This window comes from Trachypithecus francoisi, unplaced genomic scaffold (assembly GCF_009764315.1).
Source record: "Trachypithecus francoisi isolate TF-2019V2 unplaced genomic scaffold, Tfra_2.0 Lachesis_group0, whole genome shotgun sequence".
Taxonomy (NCBI): domain Eukaryota; kingdom Metazoa; phylum Chordata; class Mammalia; order Primates; family Cercopithecidae; genus Trachypithecus; species Trachypithecus francoisi.
Window position 1 is genome coordinate 69,850,916 of NW_022681453.1, and position 22,368 is coordinate 69,873,283.

The following is a 22,368-nucleotide window of genomic DNA, read 5'->3' on the forward strand; positions in this document are numbered from 1 at the left end:
ATAGGTGAGTTTGAATAGAGTTATTAAAGTGGTTAAATACGTAAGAGCAAAGAAGATAGGTGGAGAAGAGTAGGTGAGTAGAGCTGAGAATGAGTTACTAGTCATGAAATACTAGGAGGAAATCATATTCAAGAGACCAAAGAATAAAACAAGGGAATTTGTAAAGAGTAGGGGAAATAGGAGAATAATTCTCCCGGAAGGTTAAGATACTCTTGTTTTTGTTGTTTCTGAGTTTCACAACTATTCTTCTTCTTCCCTGTTATAAGGTGGAACTTAAAAATATTAACCTCCACATTTCTTTTTTTTAATTAGCTTTGTTTATATATAATTCATACACCATAAAATTAACCCTTTTGAAGTGTACAATTTAAGTGGTTTTTAGAATATTCAGAGTTACACAATCATTACCACTACCTAATTCCAGAATATTTTCATCACCCCCAAAAGAAACCTCATGCCCACGAGCAGTCATTCCCCATTACCCGCTCACTGGAACCCCTGACAACCACTTATCTACTTATGTCCCTGTGGATTTTCTTATTCTGGACATTTCGTAGAAATGAAATCAAGTGGTTTCCTATATCTGGCTGCATTTATTTAACACAATGTTTTCCAGGCTTATAAAAGTCATAGTTATGTATCAGTACCTTATTCCTTTTTATGTGAAGGGGTGGCCTACCCCTCCACACCTGTGGGCATTTCTCGTGAGGTGGAACAAGAGACTTGAGAAAAGAAATGAGACACAGAGACAAAGTATAGAGAAAGAAAAAGTGGGCCCAGGGGACCGGCACTCAGCATACAGAGGTCCCACGCCGGCACCAGTCTCTGAGTTCTCTTAGTATTTATTGATAATTATCTTTACCATCTTAAAGAAAGGGAAGTGGCAGGATAATAGGATCATTATAGGGAGAAAGTCAGCAGTAAGACATATGAATAAAGTTCTCTGTGACATGAATAAGTTTAAGGAAAAGTGCTGTGCCTTGATATGCATATGTAAACATCTCCATAAACCTTTTTAGTGCATAAAGAGCAGCATTGCACTTGCAAGTCCCGCCTTTCGCCCTAAGGCGGTTTTCTCCTTTCTCAGTAAACAGAACACGCAATCGGACACCGAGATGTTCCATTGCCCAGGGATGGGCAGGAGACAGATGCTTTTCTCTATCTCAACTGCCAACAACCACCAAGAGGCCTTCTTTCCTCTTGTGCTAGTCCTCCTCAGCACAGACCCTTCACGGGTGTCAGGCTGGGGACAGTCAGGTCTTTCCCTTCCCATGAGGCCATATTTCAGACTATCACATGGGAAGAAACCTTGGACAATACCTAGCTTTCCTAGGCAAAGGTCCCTGTGATCTTTGGCAGTGTGTGTGTCCCTGGGTACTTGAGATTAAGAGAATGGTGATGACTTTTAACCAGCAAGCTGCCTTCAGGCACTTGTTTAACAAAGTACACCCTGCACAGCCCAAAATCCCTTAAACCTTGAGTCACCATAGCACATGTCTCTTGCAAGGACAAGGTGGGGGGTAGGGTCACAGATTAATAGCGTCTCAAATACAGAACAAAATGGAGTCTCTTATGCCTACTTCTTTCTATATAGACACAGTAACAGTCTGATCTTTCTTTCTTTTCCCCACATTTATGGCTGAATAAAAATCCATTGTATAGATATGTCACATTTTTTCATTCTGAACTAAAATTTTTTTGATTGTGGTAAGAACACATAAAGTAAAATTTGCCATTATAACCATTTTAAAGTGTACAGTTCAGTAGTGTTAAGTATATTCACATTGTTGTGCAACAGATCTCCACAACTTTTTCATCTTGCAAAACTGAAAGTAAATCCATTAAATTGCTCTCTATTTGCCCTACTCTTAGTCCCTGGTAATCAGCTTTCTACTTTCTGTTTCTGTAAATTTGACTACTTTAGATATCTCATATAAGCAGAATCATATAATATTTGCTTTTTGTGACTGGTTTATTTCATTTAGCATAATTTCCTCCAGGTTCATCTATGATGTAGCAATTGACAAGATTTCCTTCTTTTTTAAGGCTAAATAATATTCCATTGTATGTATAGACTATATTAAAAAATCTATTAATCAGTTGATGGATATTTGGGTTGTTTCCATCTTTTTGGTTATTATGAATGTTGCTATGAGCATTCGTGAACAAGATTTTTTGTGGACATATGTTTTCAATTCTCTCAGGTATATACTTATGTATTAGTCAATTTTCATACTGCTGTGAAGAAATACGTGAGATGGCATAATTTATAAAGAAAAAGATTTAATGGACTCACAGTTCCACATGGCTGGGAAAGCCTCACAATCATGGCAGAAGGAGAAGGAGGAGCAAAGGCATGTCTTACATGGTGGGAGGCAAGAGAGCATGTGCAGGGGAACTGCTCTTTATAAAACCATCAAATCTCATGAAAACTCATTCACTATCATGAGAACAGCATGGGAAAATCCTGCCCCCATGATTCAATCACCTTCCACTGGGTCCCTCCTGTAACACATTGGGATTATGGGAGCTACAATTCAAGATGACATTTGACTGGGGACATGCCAAACCCTATCAACCTCGGTGTAGAATTACTGTCATGTAATAACACAATGTTTCACTTTTTGAAGCACTGCCAAATTGTTTTCCAAAGTGGCTGCACCATTTTACATTCAACTAGCAGCATATGAGCATTCTAATTTCCCTACATCCTCACTGATACTTATTGTTTTTTTGATTATAGTGAGTGTAAGGTGATCTCTCATTGTGGTTTTGATTTACATTTTTCAAATGACTAATGGTGTCATATTTCTTCTTTAAACGGAAGAAGGGAGGAGAAAGATGAAGGAAAACCGCTCAAGTAGCTTTGCTCTTACCATGAGGAAATCAGGGTAGCTAGGGAATTATTTGAGTGAGGGTAATCAGAATTGCTCGGGTAAAATCCCATATTACTACTGTTGATAATAATATTACTAAAATAATCAGGACTAGCAATGCCCATTACTATTCTAAGTGTTTTCATAAACATCTCTAACAACACTTGAGACGCTCATACTTCATAGCTGTATAAAAAATCTGTTTTTCATAAGCTTCTTTAAAGGATTCCTTCAAGGGAGGTCATGTGTTTTGATCTCCAGTTACTCTGACATTGAAACATTTATTTTCCTTTTATATTCGACATAGCCATCCATGTCCTCTGTCAGTTTTACTCCAAAAGGGTCAGTTCTGAGACGCCTCTTTCTTTTCTGCTTGACAGTAAGTTCCACCCAGATTCTTTAGTGTTTACTCCTGGCCTGGGACTACTTCCTTCCACCTAGGGACTAAGAGCTGAATACACTTTTAGCTGATTGAGCTTCCATATTAGATAGCTCTTTCAGTAGAGAGCCTGAGTCATTGAATATGAAGTTTGATCTTCGTTTTCTCACTTTTCTTCTTAGACAAACATCTTCAGACAGGTTCGCTGTACCATACCAAGCCCATCCCTCTGATCCATTGCCTCATTCTGAAAGGTCAAAAATGACAGTTGTGAAAGGCATCCCAGAAAGCCAACAAGAAAGGCTAAAGTGGCTGGTGTGGTTGGGTCCTAAATGTTCTGCTTTAAGAAACATAGCAAAACTGTCTGGTCTTAGGATTGAAAACTAGTGAACTAAATTTAATCATTAATTTCATTTGTTGTTGATAACATTTGAGTTTTTAATCACTAAAATATTATTGGTCCATTTATCTTTGGATTATTTTATTCACCCAACTAATTGGTATGACCTTAGTGTGTAACTCACTTTTCCCACAGGTTTACTGCAAATTTATCAGCTTTCACCTAGTTTTGCCAGCCCACAGTCAACAGAGCTCCTTATCTGTTTGAATAAGAACAATTTATTGAGTTTGAGTACACATACATTTTGTGGACAACTGAAAAAAAAAACAAGTAAACTTTGAAATTATAAAGTGATTTTTATGTAATTTTAAGAAATGAAAGATATAAAAAAGTAGAATTTGTGTGTGATTGTTCAAACAGAAGCTTAATTTATTGTAATTCAATCATATGACCATACCAATTCATCAACTAAACAATATAAAAAATCAAGTCTCCTGTCATGTTCAAATAGAAATTAAATGGAAGGTTCATATCACAAAAGTAGTATCAGATGATCATCTCAGTTATGATCTTTAGGCAGACACACTCATACCAGACAGACCAAGTTAAGGTTTTTTGCATTAAAATACCAGTTGAACTGGTTATACATTCCACATAATGCAGATACTCTTTAGGGGAAATGGTAATGAGAAGGTGATGTTCTGCCTCACCCACAGGTGTGTATGGAGTAGTATAACATGTTTGAGTTTTGCTGTAGATTAAAAAGCAGAAGTGAGCTATCCATGGGAAAAAATTAGAATCACATCCACTAATGGCAGAATATAACAAACAAGGTTAAAGAAGAAACAGTAAAAATAAAAAAGAGATATTACGGCCGGGCGCGGTGGCTCAAGCCTGTAATCCCAGCACTTTGGGAGGCCGAGACGGGCGGATCACGAGGTCAGGAGATCGAGACCATCCTGGCTAATATGGTGAAACCCCGTCTCTACTAAAAAATACAAAAAACTAGCCGGGTGAGGTGGCGGGTGCCTGTAGTCCCAGCTACTCGGGAGGCTGAGGCAGGAGAATGGTGTAAACCCGGGAGGCGGAGCTTGCAGTGAGCTGAGATCCGGCCACTGCACTCCAGCCTGGGCGACAGAGCCAGACTCTGTCTCAAAAAAAAAAAAAAAAAAAAAAAAAAGATATTACAACAATAATCTTTCATTAAGAGAAAAAATGCTGTCATAAATTCTTTTTCACACATTTTCTGATTACACATTTTGTAAATAGCTTGGAGACAGATTTGTATGCTTTATAAGAAGTACCTATAAATTGCTAGTTGTGATTTGTGAACTTATTATTCAGGGATTTAGGGGAATGAGTATTGAAATATCATTGAATGCATATGTATAATGTGTATATTTTTGTATGATTATCCAGAGATATCTGTAATTGTTATGTAAAGTTTACATAGATATCCTATAGATTTTTTACTTAAAAATTAAGAACACATTCAGGTAGAGTCACCACCAATGTCTATTCAAAACCATTTTTTTCCAGATGGAAAACAGAACATAGTATTGACACATGATTGTAAACAATACTGAAGAGAGGCTCGTTCTTTATAGATTTCACATTTTGTCTCTGTTTTTCATCATTTCCTGCACCTAGGGAGAATGAAAAACAATTTTTTTCCACTTGCAATTTTGGTTTACTTGGAATTACCATATTTTGTTAGGCTAAAATATGTAGAGATTCAAAATACAGAAATCCATATATTGAGCTGGTGCAAATAATTTGTACTTTTTTTTGGTTATATTCATGGTTTATTGCAATGAAATAATACAGATTCAAATCAGCAAAGGGAGACAGCACATATCACATGGGGTGAGGTCAAGAGAAACCAGGCGCAAGCTTCCACTTGGATGCATCAAGGACATATATTACAGTCTCTATGGGAACCATTATAAAATATCATGAGGATTATTAGAACAGTGACTACATTCTGTATAAGCCTGTCACAGTAGATCCATGTCACAGTAGATCACATATATGTGTCAAAGCCCATAGAATGTACGACACAAAGAAAGAACCCTAATGTAAACTATGGTCTTTAGTTAATAATAATATATCAAATACTGGCTCACCAATTTGTAACAGGTGTGTCACACTAATGCAAAATGTTAATAATAGGAGAAATTCGTGGTGGGAGATGAGGGAAGGGTAAGGAGATATATGGAAACTGTTCTTTCTGCTCAATTTTTCTATAAATTTAAAACTGCTCTAAAAATAAAGTTTGCTAATTTAAAAAATTTCCTGAATAAAAAACAACAAAAAATAAAAGTAGATAACTTCTAAGCCAATAGAGGGAAAATGGAATGATAAAAGAAGGCTAAAAGTAAAGAAAAAGAAACATAACAAGTAGGACAAATAGCACACAGCAAAACAAGAGATTTAACCTCAAATATATCTTTAATTGTATTGGTTGTAAATGGTTAAAAACTTACCAGATTTGAGTATTAATGATAAAAAGCAAAACCTCAACTATATGCTATTTATAGAAAACATATCTGAAACCTAAGAACAGAGGAAAATTAAAAGTAATAAGAATAGAAAAATATAATACCATTTACATGTTAACAAAAATAAATCTGGTATAACCACAATAATGTTGAACCAAGTAGTCAGAGTACGTGATATACCTCTTTATAATAAATAGTTCAATTTACCAGAAATAAATAAGAATTCTAAATTCATATGCACTTAATAACATAACCCCAAGCACATATACACAGCAAAAACTGACTGAACTACAGGGAGATAGACAAATTCACAATCATATTAGAAGACTTGAATAACATGTTTAGTAAGCCTGACTTAATTGATACATTCAGAACACTGACCAATGATTGTAGAATAAACCTTTTTTTAAAACTACAAAAAATTTATTCACAACTATTAACCATAAATATATGGTTTTGCTGTGTCATAAAGCAAGTAAACACATTTCAAAGATTTGATGTTATACAAAGTATGTTCTATGAGCAAAGTGCAATTGACTTAGAAACCAAAAGATAACTGCAAAATCCAATATCTAATAATTTGTACAAATAATATAATGTCCCCAAACCTATGAGTTGAAGAAGAAATTAGAATACATATTAGAAACTATTTAGAACTAAATTAAATGAAAATACTATATAATTAAATTTATGTGATAAAACTTTAAATGCATACATTATTTTTTAGCAAGGAGGTTCTGCTTCCTAAATACAGGAAAAGGCACTTAAAAATGAGTCCTGCAGATAACAGCTGTATACAATGGACAAAATACAACACCCACCTCACCTACCACAAACAAACCAATACAAAAATCAAACCAAACCAAAACATAACTTCCTGAAGGCTCTGGAGCCTAAACAAAGACAGATATATTTTAAAGGAAAGTCTAAACTTGGACCAAGTGACCAAAATGAGTTCTTCATTTTTTCAGCTTTGACCCAATAGAAATCACCGTCATAGACAGCTGTGGCAGTGTAAGAATGCCTAAAACTCTGATAAGAAATCCTGCTATCTTTCTGTATGGAAGAATCAGGGGAAGTAGCCTGGCCAAATATGAACAGTTTCTGAAGAGTGAGGGAGAATTCTGAAAGGAGAAAAAGATTCTCCAATAGTATGAACTTCAGGCTGACCCCTAGAACATGTACTCATAGGATAGATTCAAAGTAATGTGAATTGATCTGAGTGATGACCTGTTAATCACATGAGGCAAGAGAGAACTTACACTTTGAATTTAAGCATATTAACTGCCATTAAAAAAAATCAATGTTCATCAGAAAACTATAGCTAATCTCAGACTATGCAATATAATAATAATAATGTCCCAGGTTGTCTAAAATTATTCTACTTGTAGAAAGCATAGAAATTCACTTTAAATGAAAAAGACAATCAACAGATGCCAACTCTCAGATGATCTGGTGTTGAGGTTACTAGAGAAGCACTTTATTTTTGAGACAGAGTTTCACTTTGTCACTCAGGCCAGAGTGCAGTGGTGCAATCTTGGCTCACTGCAACCTCCACCTCCTGGGTTCAAGTGATTCTAGTGCCTCAGCCTCCTAAGTAGCTGGGATTACAGGCGCACGCCATCACACCCAGCTAATTTTTTTTTTTTTTTTTTTTGAGACAGAATCTCGCTCTGTCACCCAGGATGGAGTGCAGTGGCGCGATCTCAGCTCACTGAAACCTCCGCCTCCCAGGTTCACACCATTCTCCTGCCTCAGCCTCCTGAGTAGTTGGGACTACAGGCACCCACCACCACAGCTGGCTAATTTTTTGTATTTTTAGTAGTGACAGGGTTTTACCATGTTGGCCAGGCTGACTTTGAACTCCTAGCCTCAAGTGGTCTGCCCACATTGGCCTCCCAAAGTGCTAGGATTATAGGCATGAGCCACTGCACTTGGCTCTAGACAAGCACTTTAAAGCAGCTGTAATAATTAACTATGCTCAATCAAATAAAGGAAAATACACCGGAAATGAAGGAAAGTATAGGAAATAGAAGACAGATAGAAAGTAAAAAAAAAATGAACTGAAGAAACCACATGGGGATCCATCAAGGGAGTGAGAGGACATAGAAAACAGAGAAGAGCAAAGCTGAGCAGCCAGTCACCTGGGACTGGCCTGGAGGCAAGAGAAGCTCCCCAGTAAGGGGAAGGGGTGAGAATCCCCAGGGGATCCACACTACCCACAGGGACTTATGCAATCCTAGGAATGGAAGAACACCCATGACTCCCACAGGGCCTCTAGACTGATACTGAGAGCCATCTAGAGTTTCTGCAGAAGCAACACTAAAGTCCACAGAGACACCCACAGGTCTTGGGTGCTGGAGCAGCCTGGTGCAAGCTGCCATAGCCCCAATAAAGGCCACAGTCATGATGCCAGAGAGTAGTCAGATTGCTCCACTCCCCCTCACCAGATAAGGTTCAGTGTCAGCTTCCAGCACAGTGGTCCCACACCTGCCTGAACTCTGGCAGGAGACACAGTTCCTGCCTTTCTCCAGGAAGCACCCAAACAGCAGATCAGGTTACTCTACCCACCCCTGCTGCTCCTATGCAAGTGTAACATGCTAGCTGGGGCTTCCAGCAGAGAAGACCTGCCTCTGCCTAAACTCTGTGGGCAGTGCAGCTACGTGTTCTCCCAGGAAGCACCTGGATGGTGGGCCAGATTACTCCACCCAACTGCTGCTCCTAGACTTGCAACACTCCCTGGCTGGGGCTTCCACACAGTGGCCACACCTCTGCCTGAACTCTATGGGTGGGCACAGCTCTGTGTTCCCCCAGGATATGCCTGGATAATGGACCAGGTGACTTCATTCACCCCTGCTATTCCTAGCTAGGTGGGACTTACTGATTTGTGCAGCTCCCAAGCAAGGGGAAACTCTCAGAACAATGAAAGGGGTGAGACGCCTAGGTTCTCAGGCTGGTGGGGGAGCAGGTATGCCTCCCTCCACAGGGCCAGTTAGGGAAGGGTATGGCCTGACTGCCAGCTGTGGCCCCATGCCTGAGGGAGTCCTGCAGTCCAGAACACCTAACAAAGGAAAGGCAGATACAGAGCTAGTGATTGGTGACAGCTACCCCAAACTCCAGGAGTGAACCTAGTTGAGGGGGAGTGGTCATCTCTCTCCCCTCTACTGCAGAGCACTACTGTGAATGTGTCAAAATATGAAAGAGCAGAGGGCTAACAGCCTATCTGCTGGCTACTACTCTTAAGCACGACTACTGGATTTCAGCCCAAATTATAACACTAAAAATATTTTGCCAGTATACAGCATCTGTGAAACCTAAAGTAAAAACCCAGCCACAAAAATCCTGCGCAGAGCATTGGCCCTCTGAAAGCAAGCAGAAATGAAGCCAACTGACTATACTCAACTCCCATCACAGTTAAAGAAACACTAGCCCTCACACATGAGAAAGAATCAATGCAAAATCTCTGGTAATTCCAAAAGCCAAAGTGACCCTTTACCTCCAAATTAACAGACTAGTCCCCCAGCAATGGTTTTAAACCAGATTGAAATGACTGAAATGACAGACATAGAATTCAGAATCTGCATGGCAAGAAAGATCATTGAGATCCAGCAGAAAGTTGAAACCCAACCCAAGGAATACACAAAATGATTCATTTTAGGAACTGAAAGATGAAATAACCATTTTAAGACAGAACAAAATTGAACTTATGGAATTAAAGAATTCACTTCAAGAATGACGAATACGGTTAGAATCATTAACAGCAGAATTGACCAAGGTGAGGAAAGAATATCAGAGCTGGAAGACCAGTTTTTCGAATCAATTCAGTTGACAAAAGTTTTTTTTTTATTTAAAAAAATGAATAAAACCTCCAAAAAAAGTGGGATTGTGAAGGGGCTAAATCTATGACTCACTGGCATTCCTGAGAGAAAAAGAGAGAGAATAAACAACTTGGAAAACAGAGTGAGGATATAGTTCACAAAAATTTCCCCAATCTCACCACAGAGGTGGATATACAAATTTAAGAAAAATAGAGAACCCCTGTGAGATACCATACAAGACAACCATCCCCAAGGCACATAGTCATCAGATTCACCAAGATGAACATAAAAGAAAAAAATCTTAAAGGCAGCCAGAGAGAGAGATCAGGAACCTACAAGGGGAACCCAATCAGGCTAGCACCAGACCTCTCAGCACAAACTTGGAAAAACCATTACCAGCCACTATAAAAATACCCCAAAGTACACAGACCAATGACACTATGAAACAACTATGTTAACAAGTCTGCAAAATTAACTAGCCAGCATGATGATGACAGGACCAAATTCACACATAACAATATTAACCTAGGGCCGGGCGCGGTGGCTCAAGCCTGTAATCCCAGCACTTTGGGAGGCTGAGACGGGCGGATCACGAGGTCAGGAGATCGAGACCATCCTGGCTAACAAGGTGAAACCCCGTCTCTACTAAAAAAATACAAAAAAAAAAAAAAACTAGCCGGGCGAGGTGGCGGGCGCCTGTAGTCCCAGCTACTCGGGAGACTGAGGCAGGAGAATGGCGTGAACCCGGGAGGCGGAGCTTGCAGTGAGCCAAGATCCGGCCACTGCACTCCAGCCTGGGCGGCAGAGCGAGACTCCGTCTCAAAAAAAAACAAAAAAACAAAAAAACAATATTAACCTTAAATGCAAATGGGCTAAATGCCCCAATTAAAAGACACAGAATGGCAAGCAGGATAAAAGACAAGACCCATTGGTGTGCTGAACTCAAGAGACATCTCACATGCAAAGACACACACAGGCTCAAAATTAAGAGATGGAGGAGAATTTACAAAGGAAATGGAAAGCAGAAAAAAGCAGGGGTTACAATCCTAGTTTCTGACCAAATAGACTTTAAACCAACAAAGGACAAAAAAGACAAGGGCATTACAAAATGGTAAAGGGTGTGATTCAGCAAGAAGAGCTAACTCTTCTAAATACATATGCACTCAATACAGAAGCACCCAGATTCATAAAACAAGTTACTAAAGACCTACAAAGAGACTTAGAGCCCCATACAACAATAGTGGGAGACTTTAATACCCCACTGTCAGTATCATTGAGACAGAAAATTAACAAAGATATTCAGGACTAGAACTCAGCTCTGGGCCAACTGGACCTGACAGATATCTACAGAACTCTCCACCTTAAAACACAGAATATACATTTTTTTGGTGCCACTTGGCACTTACTCTAAAATTGATCACATAATTGGAAGTAAAACACTTCTCAAATGTAAAAGACGTGAATCTCATGGATCTCATGGAGGCAGAATAGATTCATGGTTACCAGAGGCTAGGAAGGGAAAAGGGGAAGGGAAGATGTAGAGAAATTGGTTATGGGGTACAAAATACAGTTAAAAGCAAATGTAAAAGACGTGAAATCATAACAAAGTCTCTCAGACTGCAGTCCAATCAAATTAGATCTCAAGATTAGGAAACCCACTCAAAACCACACAACTACATGGAAATTGAACAACCTGCTCCTGAATGACTTTGGGGTAAATAATGAAATTAAGGCAGAAATCAAGAAGTTATTTGAAACCAATGAGAACAAAAAGACAACATACCAGAACTTCTGGGATATAGCTAAAGCAGTGTTAAGAGGGAAATGTATAGCCCTAAATGAATATCAAAAAGCTAGAAAGGTCTCAAATCGTCACCCTAACATCACAACTTAAAGAACTAGAGAACTAAGAGCAAACAAACCCCAGAGCTAGCAGAAGACAAGAAATTACCAAGCTCAGAGTGAAACTGAAAGGGATAGAGACACAAAAAATCCTTCAAAAAATCAATGAATTTGGCCAGGCACAGTGGCTCAAGCCTATAATCCCAGCACTTTGGGAGGCCGAGACGGGCAGATCACGAGGTCAGGAGATCGAGACCATCCTGGCTAACACGGTGAAACCCCATCTCTACTAAAAAATACAAAAATCTAGCCAGGCGAGGTGGCGGGCGCCTGTAGTCCCAGCTACTCGGGAGGCTGAGGCAGGAGAATGGCATAAACCCGGGAGGCGGAGCTTGCAGTGAGCTGAGATCCGGCCACTGCACTCCAGCCCAGGCGACAGAGCGAGACTCCATCTCAAAAAAAAAAAAAAAATCAATGAATTCAGGAGCTGGTTTTAAAAAAATATCAATAGATAGACTGCTAGTTAAAATAATAAAGAAGAAAAGAGAGAAGATTGAAATGAACACAATGAGAAATTATAAAGGGGATACCACCACTGACCCCACAGAAATACAAATAACCATCAGAGAATACTAGAAGGTATCACACCAGATGAATTCAAATTATACTACAAAGCTACAGTAACTAAAACAGCATGGTACTGGCATAAAAACAGACACATAGACTAATGGAACAGAATGGACAACTTGGAAATATATCTATGCACTTACAGTCAACTAATTTTTGACAAAGATGCCAATAACATATTGGGGGAAAGAACAGACTCTTTAATAAATGGTGCTTGGTAAACAGGATGTCCATATGCAGAAGAATAAAACTGCATCCCTATCTTTCACTATATACAAAAATCAATTCAAAATGGATTACGGACTTAAATGTAAAACCTGAAACTTCGAAAATACTAGAATAAAACATTGGAAAAAAAGCAATAGGGCATTGATCTGAATGAAGATTTTTAGGTAAGACCTCAAAAGCACAGGCAACAAAAGCAAAACTAGACAAATGAGATTACATCAAGTCATCTCAAGTAATCTAGCCTTATTAAAAAAAGCTGCTCCGCACAGCAAACAAAATGAGTTAAGAGACAACCTACAAAGTGGGAAAAATATTTGCAAACTACTCATCTGACAAAGGATTAATAACTAGAGGAACTCAGACAACTCAGCAAAAAATAACACAACATAAAATAAGCAAAAGATCTGAATATACGTATCTCCAAATAAGATATACAAATGGTCAAGATGTATATGGGAAAATGCTCAACATTACTAATCATCAGGGAAATGCAAATCAAAACCACAATGAGATGCCATCTCATCCCAGTTAGAATGGCTATTATCAAAAAGACCAAAAAACAAACAAACAACTAAAAAAAAAAAAGAAAAACCAAACCACCAAACAAACCAAGTGCTGGTGGAGATACAAAGAAAGAGGAATACTGCACACTATTGGTGTAAATGTAAAGTATTACAGCCATTATGAAAAACATATCAAGTTTCCTAAACAAAAGTAAAAACAGAACTACCATATAGTCGAGCAATCCCACTGCTGGCTATGATTTCCGAAGGAAAGGAAATCAGTGTTTTAAAGAGATATCTGCACTCCCATCTTTAATACAGCACTATTCGAAAGATCCAAGGTAAGGAATCAACCTAAGTGTTTATCAACACATGAATGGATAAAGAAAATGTGGCATATATATATAACGGAATACTATGCAGACATAAAAAGAAGGAAGTCCTGTTATTTGCAGCAACTGGATGGAACTGGAGGTCTTTATGTTAAGTGAAATAAGCCAGGCACAGAAAGACAAATATTGCATGTTTTCACTCATATGAGATCTAAAAAAGTGGATCTCATGGAGGCAGAATAGATTCATGGTTACCAGAGGCTAGGAAGGGAAAAGGGGAAGGGAAGATGTAGAGAAATTGGTTATGGGGTACAAAGTACAGTTAAAAGGAATAAGTTCTAGTATTTAGTACAGTAAGAAAACTATAGTTAATAATATTTTATTGTATATTTCAAAATAGCTAGAAGAGAAGAATTATAATGTTCCCAAAAGAAAAAAAAGAAAAATGTTTTAGGTAGTAAATATTTCAATTATCTGATTTGATCATTACACATTGTATATATGTATGAAAATATCACATGCACCTTAAAAATATGTGCAACTATTATATATCAGTGAGAAAAGTACAAAAGCAAGTAAGTTGAACCACTGTAGCTACTTCTATTCAGCATTAATTAAACAGGACATCCCTAACCAGTGTACTGTATCAGTCAGCATTCCAACAGGAAATGGATGGCATACTTATAATAGAATTCAATGAGAGTTTATTTATAAATGGGCTATTTGAAAAGAATTAGGCAGGGGGAGTCACATGGGACAATATAATAATCCAAAGCTAGTAGCAGTTGAACTTACTTTAGGGCTGAAGGGTCAAGGAGAGAGAACATTGCTGGAATTCAGAAGAAAATAGTCATATAAAATAAGATACTGTGAGACAGCTTAAGACAGACAGATGAAGGTGACCTCTTAGGGGAGAAAGCCAGGAGAATAAACCTGATTTCACCTCGTTTCCTCCTTATAATCATCTTCCAGGGTTTTCCATTGGCTTAACCCAATTGGAAGTCAGAAGGAATGAGAGCCTGTTGATTTGGTAATTCCAAGTTAGTATTTTTGTGGTAGAGAAGCCAGGAAGGTGGATCTGAAGAGTCAAAGAGAAGATATATCATACATGCAATAAAACAAGGAGGAAAAAAGGAAAAGGATTGTAAAGGCCAAAATAAAACTGCCACTATTTACATGTATCTGTAGAAACACCTAAAGAATAAACACATACATTATTGGAATTAATAATTTGAGTTTAGTAAGGTTGCTGGATATAAGATCAACAAAAAGCTTAATTGTACTTTGTACAAGCAATAAGACAGTCTTGTTTTGAAGCAAAGATGGACAAATATACTATATAATTCAAGTAGAGCAATATGGAAGATATAGTTGTTTTACTAAAAGGCACTTGGTCAACTCGATATCTGACTGGAAGAAAATGAAACTCGACCCCACCTTACACCCTGCACAAAATCAATTCCAGACCAATTGTGGATATAAATGTGAAAGGCAACAAACAAACAAAACTAACCCCCACCCCCTGCTCTTTAAAAAGACCAACCACAAAGAAACTTTCATGAGATATTATGGAAAACTATGGTCGACTGGGTGCTATGGCTCATGCCTGTAATCCCAGCACTTTGGGAGGCCGAGGCAGGCAGATCATTTGAGGTCAGGAGTTTAAGACCAGCCTAACCAACATGGTGTATTCCTATCTCTACTAACAATACAAAAAATTTAGCTGGGCGGGGTGGCGCATGCCTGTAGTCCCAGCTACTCGGGAGGCAGGATAATCCCTTGAACCTGGGAGGTGGAGGCTGCAGTGAGCCAAGATCGTGCCATTGCACTCCAGTCTGAGCGACCCAGCCCGTCAAGAGCTTGGGCTAAGGGGAAGCTTCTAAAATAAGACACTGAAAATGCTAATCATAAAATAAAAGATGGTTAAATTTGACTATATTAAAATTAATAATTTCTGTTCACACACAGATACATTTAAGAGCAATAAAGGGAAGACACAGTGGAAAGACACCTGCAACAAGCATAATCAAGAAAGAAGTCATAACCAGAATATATGGAAAATTGTTACCAATGATTAAGAAAAAGACAAACAATACAATAGAAAAATAAGTATTTCCAAATGGCCAATAAACAAATGAAAAGATATGCAACTGCCTTAGTAATCAGGAAAAAGCAAAATGAAATTGCAATCATATGTTACTCTTCACCTATTGAAATGGCTGATGCTAAAAACACTCATAGTAGTAAGCATTGGTAAGGATGTGGAACAACTGGAACTCTTACACACTACTGGTGGGAACATAAATGGGTATAATCACTTTGGGAAATTGTTTGAAATAATCTACTAAAGCTGAGGAAACACATACCCTATGATCCAGCAGTTACTCTTCAAGGTATGCACTCAAGAGAAATGTGTTACCAAAAGACATGTGCGAGAAGGTTTACAGCAAAAATTTTTGTAATAACTCCAAGTTGGAAACAACCTGAATTCCCATTGAAGGTAGGATAAATTATGGTATTCTACACAATGAATACTGTACAGCAGGCTTGTCCAACCTGCAGTTTGTGGGCTGCATGTGGTCCAGGACAGCTTTGAATGAGACCCAACAAAAATTCATAAACTTTCTTAAAATATTATGAGTTTTTGCGTTATTTTTTTCTCATCAGCTCATCAGCTATCATTGTTAGTGTATTTTACATGTGGCCCCAATTTGTCTTCCAAAGTGGCCCAGGGAAGCCAAAAGATTGGACACCCCTGCCAATTAAAATGAATGAACTATTGCCACATACAACAGCATGGATCAATCCCAATGACATAATTTTGAGCATAAGAAACCAGATACAATTGATTACATACGATACGGTTCCCTTTATATACAGTTCAAAAGCTGACAAATATAAACATAAGTGTTTCATGATTCAGGTTTAGTGATAAAATTATAAAGAAAAGTGAGGAGGTCATTGCCATAAAGGTCATAAAGAATCCTTTTGTGGAAAGTAATAACTGTGAGGGAAAGGAGGGGGGCTTCTGGGATGCTGGTTATGTTTTATTTATTTTTTTAAAATGAATGGTAATTAAAGGTATGTTTACTTCATAAGAATTCAGAGTTGTACGTACTTTGTTCTATACACTTTGCTGTATATATGCTGTATTTTACAATAAAGAGAATTAAAAGGTTGTTCTTTTTCTCCAATTCTATACCTGGCACAGCATAAAATTCAGGGGGTCCTCTGGCTTTTCATAGACTAAGTTTTCAGTAATCTGCTGAGAGAGAGAGCATAAGGCAACACATTATGGCTCTGCACAAAAGTTATGTGGTCAGGTTATATTTGATGCTATCTCTCCCACTAACCTAACACATACCATAGCTTTTGTTTTTTCAGAGATGGGTTCTCACTCTGTCACCCAAGATGGAATGCAGTGGTACTATCATAGTTCATTGCTCACTACAGCTTCAAACTCCCGGGCTCAAGGAATCCTCCTGCCTCAGCATCCTGAGTAGCTAGGACTATAGGTGCACACCACTATTTCCGGCTCACTATGGTATTTTGAAGAAATTAAGTAACAGCTTACTTTATTATTACTAATAAAATTAGGCAAATTAAGGTAAAATTTAGAGAAATAAAATTTAGTATAAATAGCAATTGATATTTTCACTAGTTTCCAAGATCAAAGAGATAGTGAGAAAGTTTGGAAGAAAATATTTGTTTTGAGAATTGTGATCTTGCTAGATTGAGAAATTAATAAATTATTTGCTTTGAAGAACAGAACAGTACGAGAAAAACTTTTTGAATAAAAATTTTAAAACATTGCACAATTTTGCATAGAAACTTCCTTCTGAGACATTTGATTATAAATGGCAAAAATGATGTTCAGTATTATAATATTATGAAAAAGTATATATAAAACTTTAGATTCACTTCCATACTTTTGTTGTTATTGAATAAATTAAAAAATTATAATAAAGTAAGCACAATTCTCACTTGCAGGGCATAACAATCAGGCAGATTTCAGGATAAAATATTCAGGTCTATCTAAGGCACCAACATCATTCCATTATGTGTTTTATATCTATTTCTGTTGAACATATATTTAATTACTATTTTTTCATATAACAATGTTGTATGCATAAGCATTTTTTTCTTCACAGGTGAAGAAAATTATAAAATGATTAAAACTCTACTGTCTCAATGGAAGTCTCAACAGGTTTCATCCTTCAGTTTAATAATTAGTAGTTCTTTAATTAAAGCCAGAAACCCAGACATTAGTACTCTTCCAACAAAAAGACATTTGAAAAAGGAAAAGGCATAGACCAAGGTTAATGAAGTAGACATCATTTATCCTTATTTTATGTGAGGAATCTTAGGTTCACAAAAGTTAAGTAATTTTTCCCAAATCACAAAGACAAGAAGTACAAAGTTAGGATTTGAGCCTTGGGCTAACAGATTACAAAATCTGTTCTCTTTCCTCTATGCTCTACTTCTTTACATTCAAAAATTTTCAGTTTAAAGGTTTTCATTTGAGGTAAGCCATTCTTATTTTACACCTATCTAACCACAAGTTCCAGCACCACATACTGAGGTCAATGAGATTTGTAATTTGAAGAATTAGAAGCAATTTTAAAGTATTTCTTTTCCCCTCTAGAGCATGTGGATTCTTAGATGGTTACGAGATTGGTCATCTTTTGAAAGTATAGTCATGTTCCATATAGTGATGTGTTTCAAGATTTTAATGGAGCTGAAAAATTCCTATTGTCTAGTGACGTCATAGCTGTCATAACGCCATGGTGCAAAACATTAATCATGTGTCTGTGGTGATGCTGGTGTAAACAAACCTACTTTGCTACCAGTCGTATACAAATATAGCACATGAAGTTATGACAGTACATCATACTTGAAAATAAATGACTGTGGTGCTGGTTTATGTACTTGCTATGTGATTTATTTAGAATGTACTCTGTCTACCTATTTAAAAAAAGTTAACTGTAAAACAGTAGGGAGGTTTTTCAGGGGATATTGCAGGAGAAGGCATTGTTATTACTGGAGATGACAGCTCCATGCATTTATTACCTCTGAAGACCTGCCAGTGGGACAAGTGGCGAAGGTGGAAGACAGTGATATTGATGATCCTGACCCTGTAGGCATAGGTTAGTGTGTATTTGTGTCTTAGTTTTAAATCCAAAATGTTTAAAAAGTAGAAAAATAAAAGTAAAAAAAATTTAAAAAATAGAACCAAGATTACGGAATAAGAATGTAAAGAAAAATATTTTTGTATAGCTGTACAACGTATATTTTAAGCTAAGTGTTATTACAAAACAGTCAGAATGGCCGGGCGCGGTGGCTCAAGCCTGTAATCCCAGCACTTTGGGAGGCCGAGACGGGCGGATCACGAGGTCAGGAGATCAAGACCATCCTGGCTAACACGGTGAAACCCCGTCTCTACTAAAAAATACAAAAAACTAGCCGGGCGAGGTGGCGGGCGCCTGTAGTCCCAGCTACTCGGGAGGCTGAGGCAGGAGAATGGCGTAAACCCGGGAGGCGGAGCTTGCAGTGAGCTGAGATCCGGCCACTGCACTCCAGCCCGGGCGACAGAGCGAGACTCCGTCTCAAAAAAAAAAAAAAAAAAAAAACAGTCAGAAGATTAAAAAATTTAAAAGTTTATAAAGTTAAAAAGCTACAGTAAGCTAAAGTTAATTTAGTTTTGAAGAAAAATATGTTAAAAAAATTTAGTGTAGCCTAAGTGTTCAATGTTTCTAAAGTCTACAGTATTGTACAGCAACATCCAAGGCCTTTACACTAACTCACCACACACTCACTCACTGACTCGCTCAGAGCAACTTCCAGGCCTGCAAGCTCCATACATAGTTAAGTACTCCATAGAGGTGTACCATTTTTATCTCTCATATGGTAATTTTACTGTATGTTTTCTATGTTTAGATACACAAATACTTCCCATTGTGTTACAATTGCCTACAGTATTCATTATAATAATGTACAATACAAGTTTGTAGCCTAGGAGCAATAGGCTATACCATATAGCCTAAGTGTGTGGTAGGCTATATCATCTAGATTTGTGTAAGTACACCGATGTTCACACAGTGACAAAATCGCCTAATGATGCATGTTTCAGAACTCTCAGAACATATCCTCATTATTAAGCAACACGTGATGGTATAATACTTCTGCCTGGATTGCCTTTTTCTCTTCTTTTCAATTGATAATATTTTGTCCTTCCCTCCTAGACTGGCTCTTTAACCCTTGGCCAAGTTTTTCTCTATCAACCAACCTACCTGATCTATAATCCCTCTGAATGGCTTCATACAATGGTATCATCTATTTGGTGTTTATCTTTTACTACTTATGGTAACTACATGTTAATGCACTTATTAACTTCTCAATTAGAATATATCCCTTTTTACAGAATACGCCCTTTCTTGTACCTCTTGAAAAACTTACAATTAAAGAGAGGAATTGAGAGGTTTACCTGGAATATTTGCAGAATATGGTGTTTTTCCATGTATTGGAGTGAAACTTGATAAGGATCTTCATAAACTATAGAAGGGAACCTTCTACAAGTTTGATTGCGTATACGATAACTCTTTCCTTGCTCAATTTCTGAAAATTCATCCTGAAATTTAAATCCCCCCACCAAAGAATCCTTAGTAAACCTGAAGGGCCTAGGAATTGTCATTATCAGTGAAATCTGATGTCAATGAGATCTTAACACCAGGAGGTGGAGAAAAGACATATTTTTAAGAGAGACTTGGATAATCCTCCAGGTCTCCAGGTGCAATATAATGCACCTCATGTCCTGGGAGGTACCCTAGGCATTGCCAATCAACTTCAAATACTTTTCCCTTTGCAGGGATCTCTAATCGACTCCAAATTCCCGTCTCCTGGTAGAAGCCCAGAGAGGGAAAATGACTTAATATCACAGAGTTAATTGCAGAACCAGGACTTAAAATGCAGGTTTCCTGAATCCTGGTTTTTAATCCTTCCTGAAAGGCCTTTGGGTAGTAGAGAAGGCAATACTTCTCTTTTATTTCCCATCCTTCTTTTGCCCTTCCTGAAATTATGGGTCACACATACCACAACATGTGGGTTTTTTCTTTATCCTTGACGCAATATATGCCCTTCCATTGTACCCCTATTTCTACTCTCCAGGCCCTATCTAGATCTCTGATCTCCCAGGTAGGTATCAAATGCCCATTTAACTTACAGATTTGGTTACTACGGCTTGAGTTTTTTCTTGACTACTAATATGGTTCAATTTGGATGAGATGGAGGGCAGTCTTGGGAAAAGGGCTTGGTCTTTTGCTTGGAAATCACTGGTGAATCTGGCATCAACTGGGTGGTAGGCTGGGATAGTGGTTGCATTTTGAGTTTCCATTTCAACTGAAAGCTTGGAATTGAGGTCTACTTGGCTGTTCTCAAATTTGCAGGGTTGTACTCTGTAGTCAGCCTCTTTGTCCTCCTTGCTGTTGCCTAACTGGGGAAATATCCTGTCTTCAGACTGGCCACGTCTTTCATAGTAAGACAGTTGGTCTTTGTGATTAGCTTGTCTGTCTGCTAAGTGGTCAATCTGGTCAGATTCACTGTAGTCAGCCTTGTCAACTGGAGGTTGATCAGCATTACTATGAGCTTGGTCAATAGTCTGATGTTCAGCTAGTTCAGTGGCTTTGCCATACACTTGGTGGTGAGTCTTTACAGATGTTTTGTGGTCAACGAGGTCATGCGACCTGAGGTCAATCTGCTCAGAAGTTCCTTGGTCAGCCAGGCTAGCCAATCTGTAGTCAGTCTTCACAGAAGTTCTCCTAACTTTGCCTGACATTCTGCGGTCAATCTGTACTGAAGGTCTTTGGTCAGATGGTACAGATGATCCATTGTCAATCTGTACAGAAGGACTTCGGTCAGATGGTACGGATGACCCACTGTCAATCTGTACAGAAGGACTTTGGTCAGATGGTACGGATAACCCACTATCAATCTGCACAGAAGGTCTTTTCTCAGATAGTCTGGATAACGTGTATGTAATCTGCTCAGAAGTTATTCCCTCAGCCTTGTCAGATATTCTACAGTCCATCTGCTCGGAAGCTCTTCTCTCAGACTGGCCTGCTATTTTGTGGTCAGTCTGTTCAGAAGCTCTTCGGTTAGACTGTGTAGATAACCTACCACCAATATGCTCAGAAGTTCTTCTCTCAGACTGGCCTGACATTCTGTGGTCAGTCTGTCTGGAACCTCTCTGGTCAGATGGTATAGACAGTCTACTATCAATCTGCCCAGAAGTTACTCTCTCAGCCTGGCTAGGTAATCTTCGTTCAATCTGTTCCGCAGTTCTTTCCTCGGTCAGGCCAGACACCTGACCATCACTCTGTTCATACTGTACATTATTAGCTTGGCTAGATGCCTTGCCTTCAGTCTGTTCAGATGGTGTTTGGTCAACCTGATCATCTGCTCTAAGGTCAGAAACATTAGCAGGGTTGGATGCTCTGTGGCCAGCCTGACCAGGTGTACTACGCCCATTTTGTTCAGCTACTCCATTGGTAGTTTGGCTAAATATGTTAGACTCAGCCTGGCTAGGCACTCTTAGGGCAGTCTGATCAGCTATTCTGTGAGCAGTGTGGTTATCTGCCTTCCTTTCGGCCTGGTTCTTCTGGTCGTCTTCTTCCTGGCCATTAGTGTGGCCAGCACTTGAGGGAGCGGCTGGGCTTTCATGTTCCAAGGGTTCAGCCAGAGCCTCTTGCGGAGGCTCTTCCATTTCCTGCTGCGTCCCTGACTGGTCTAGGTTGCCAGGCACTGTGGGTGGAGCTGGGCTGGGTCGCCTAGGAGACCCTTCAGAACCGCCACATGATTCCCAAGGGCTTTGTTCGGGTCTCTGCGCGCGTCAGGGCGAGTGGCCGCCCCGCTGTTGTAAGTGGAGGG

The 22,368-nt window shown here is 38.6% G+C and overlaps 1 protein-coding gene across 12 annotated transcripts; it reads right to left on the bottom strand.

Moving 5' to 3' along the window:
* Positions 1-3,161: 3,161 nt before the first annotated feature.
* On the bottom strand, positions 3,162-22,238 carry TEX55 (testis expressed 55). 12 transcript variants are annotated; one of them, XM_033211165.1, is made up of 4 exons: positions 20,666-22,238; positions 19,931-20,074; positions 16,649-16,708; positions 3,162-3,502 (listed from the first exon to the last, which is right to left on the bottom strand). In XM_033211165.1, exons 1-4 carry the CDS (start codon positions 22,202-22,204, stop codon positions 3,434-3,436), a joined length of 1,812 nt encoding a protein of 603 aa, XP_033067056.1. In that variant the 5' UTR covers positions 22,205-22,238; the 3' UTR covers positions 3,162-3,433. The 12 variants fall into 12 exon arrangements, 8 of the variants coding, with proteins under 8 accessions (XP_033067056.1, XP_033067055.1, XP_033067061.1 ...); XM_033211164.1 differs by having other exon boundaries at positions 16,649-16,711; XR_004437098.1 differs by lacking the exon at positions 3,162-3,502 and adding an exon at positions 5,046-5,241 and having other exon boundaries at positions 16,565-16,711.
* Positions 22,239-22,368: the final 130 nt, after the last annotated feature.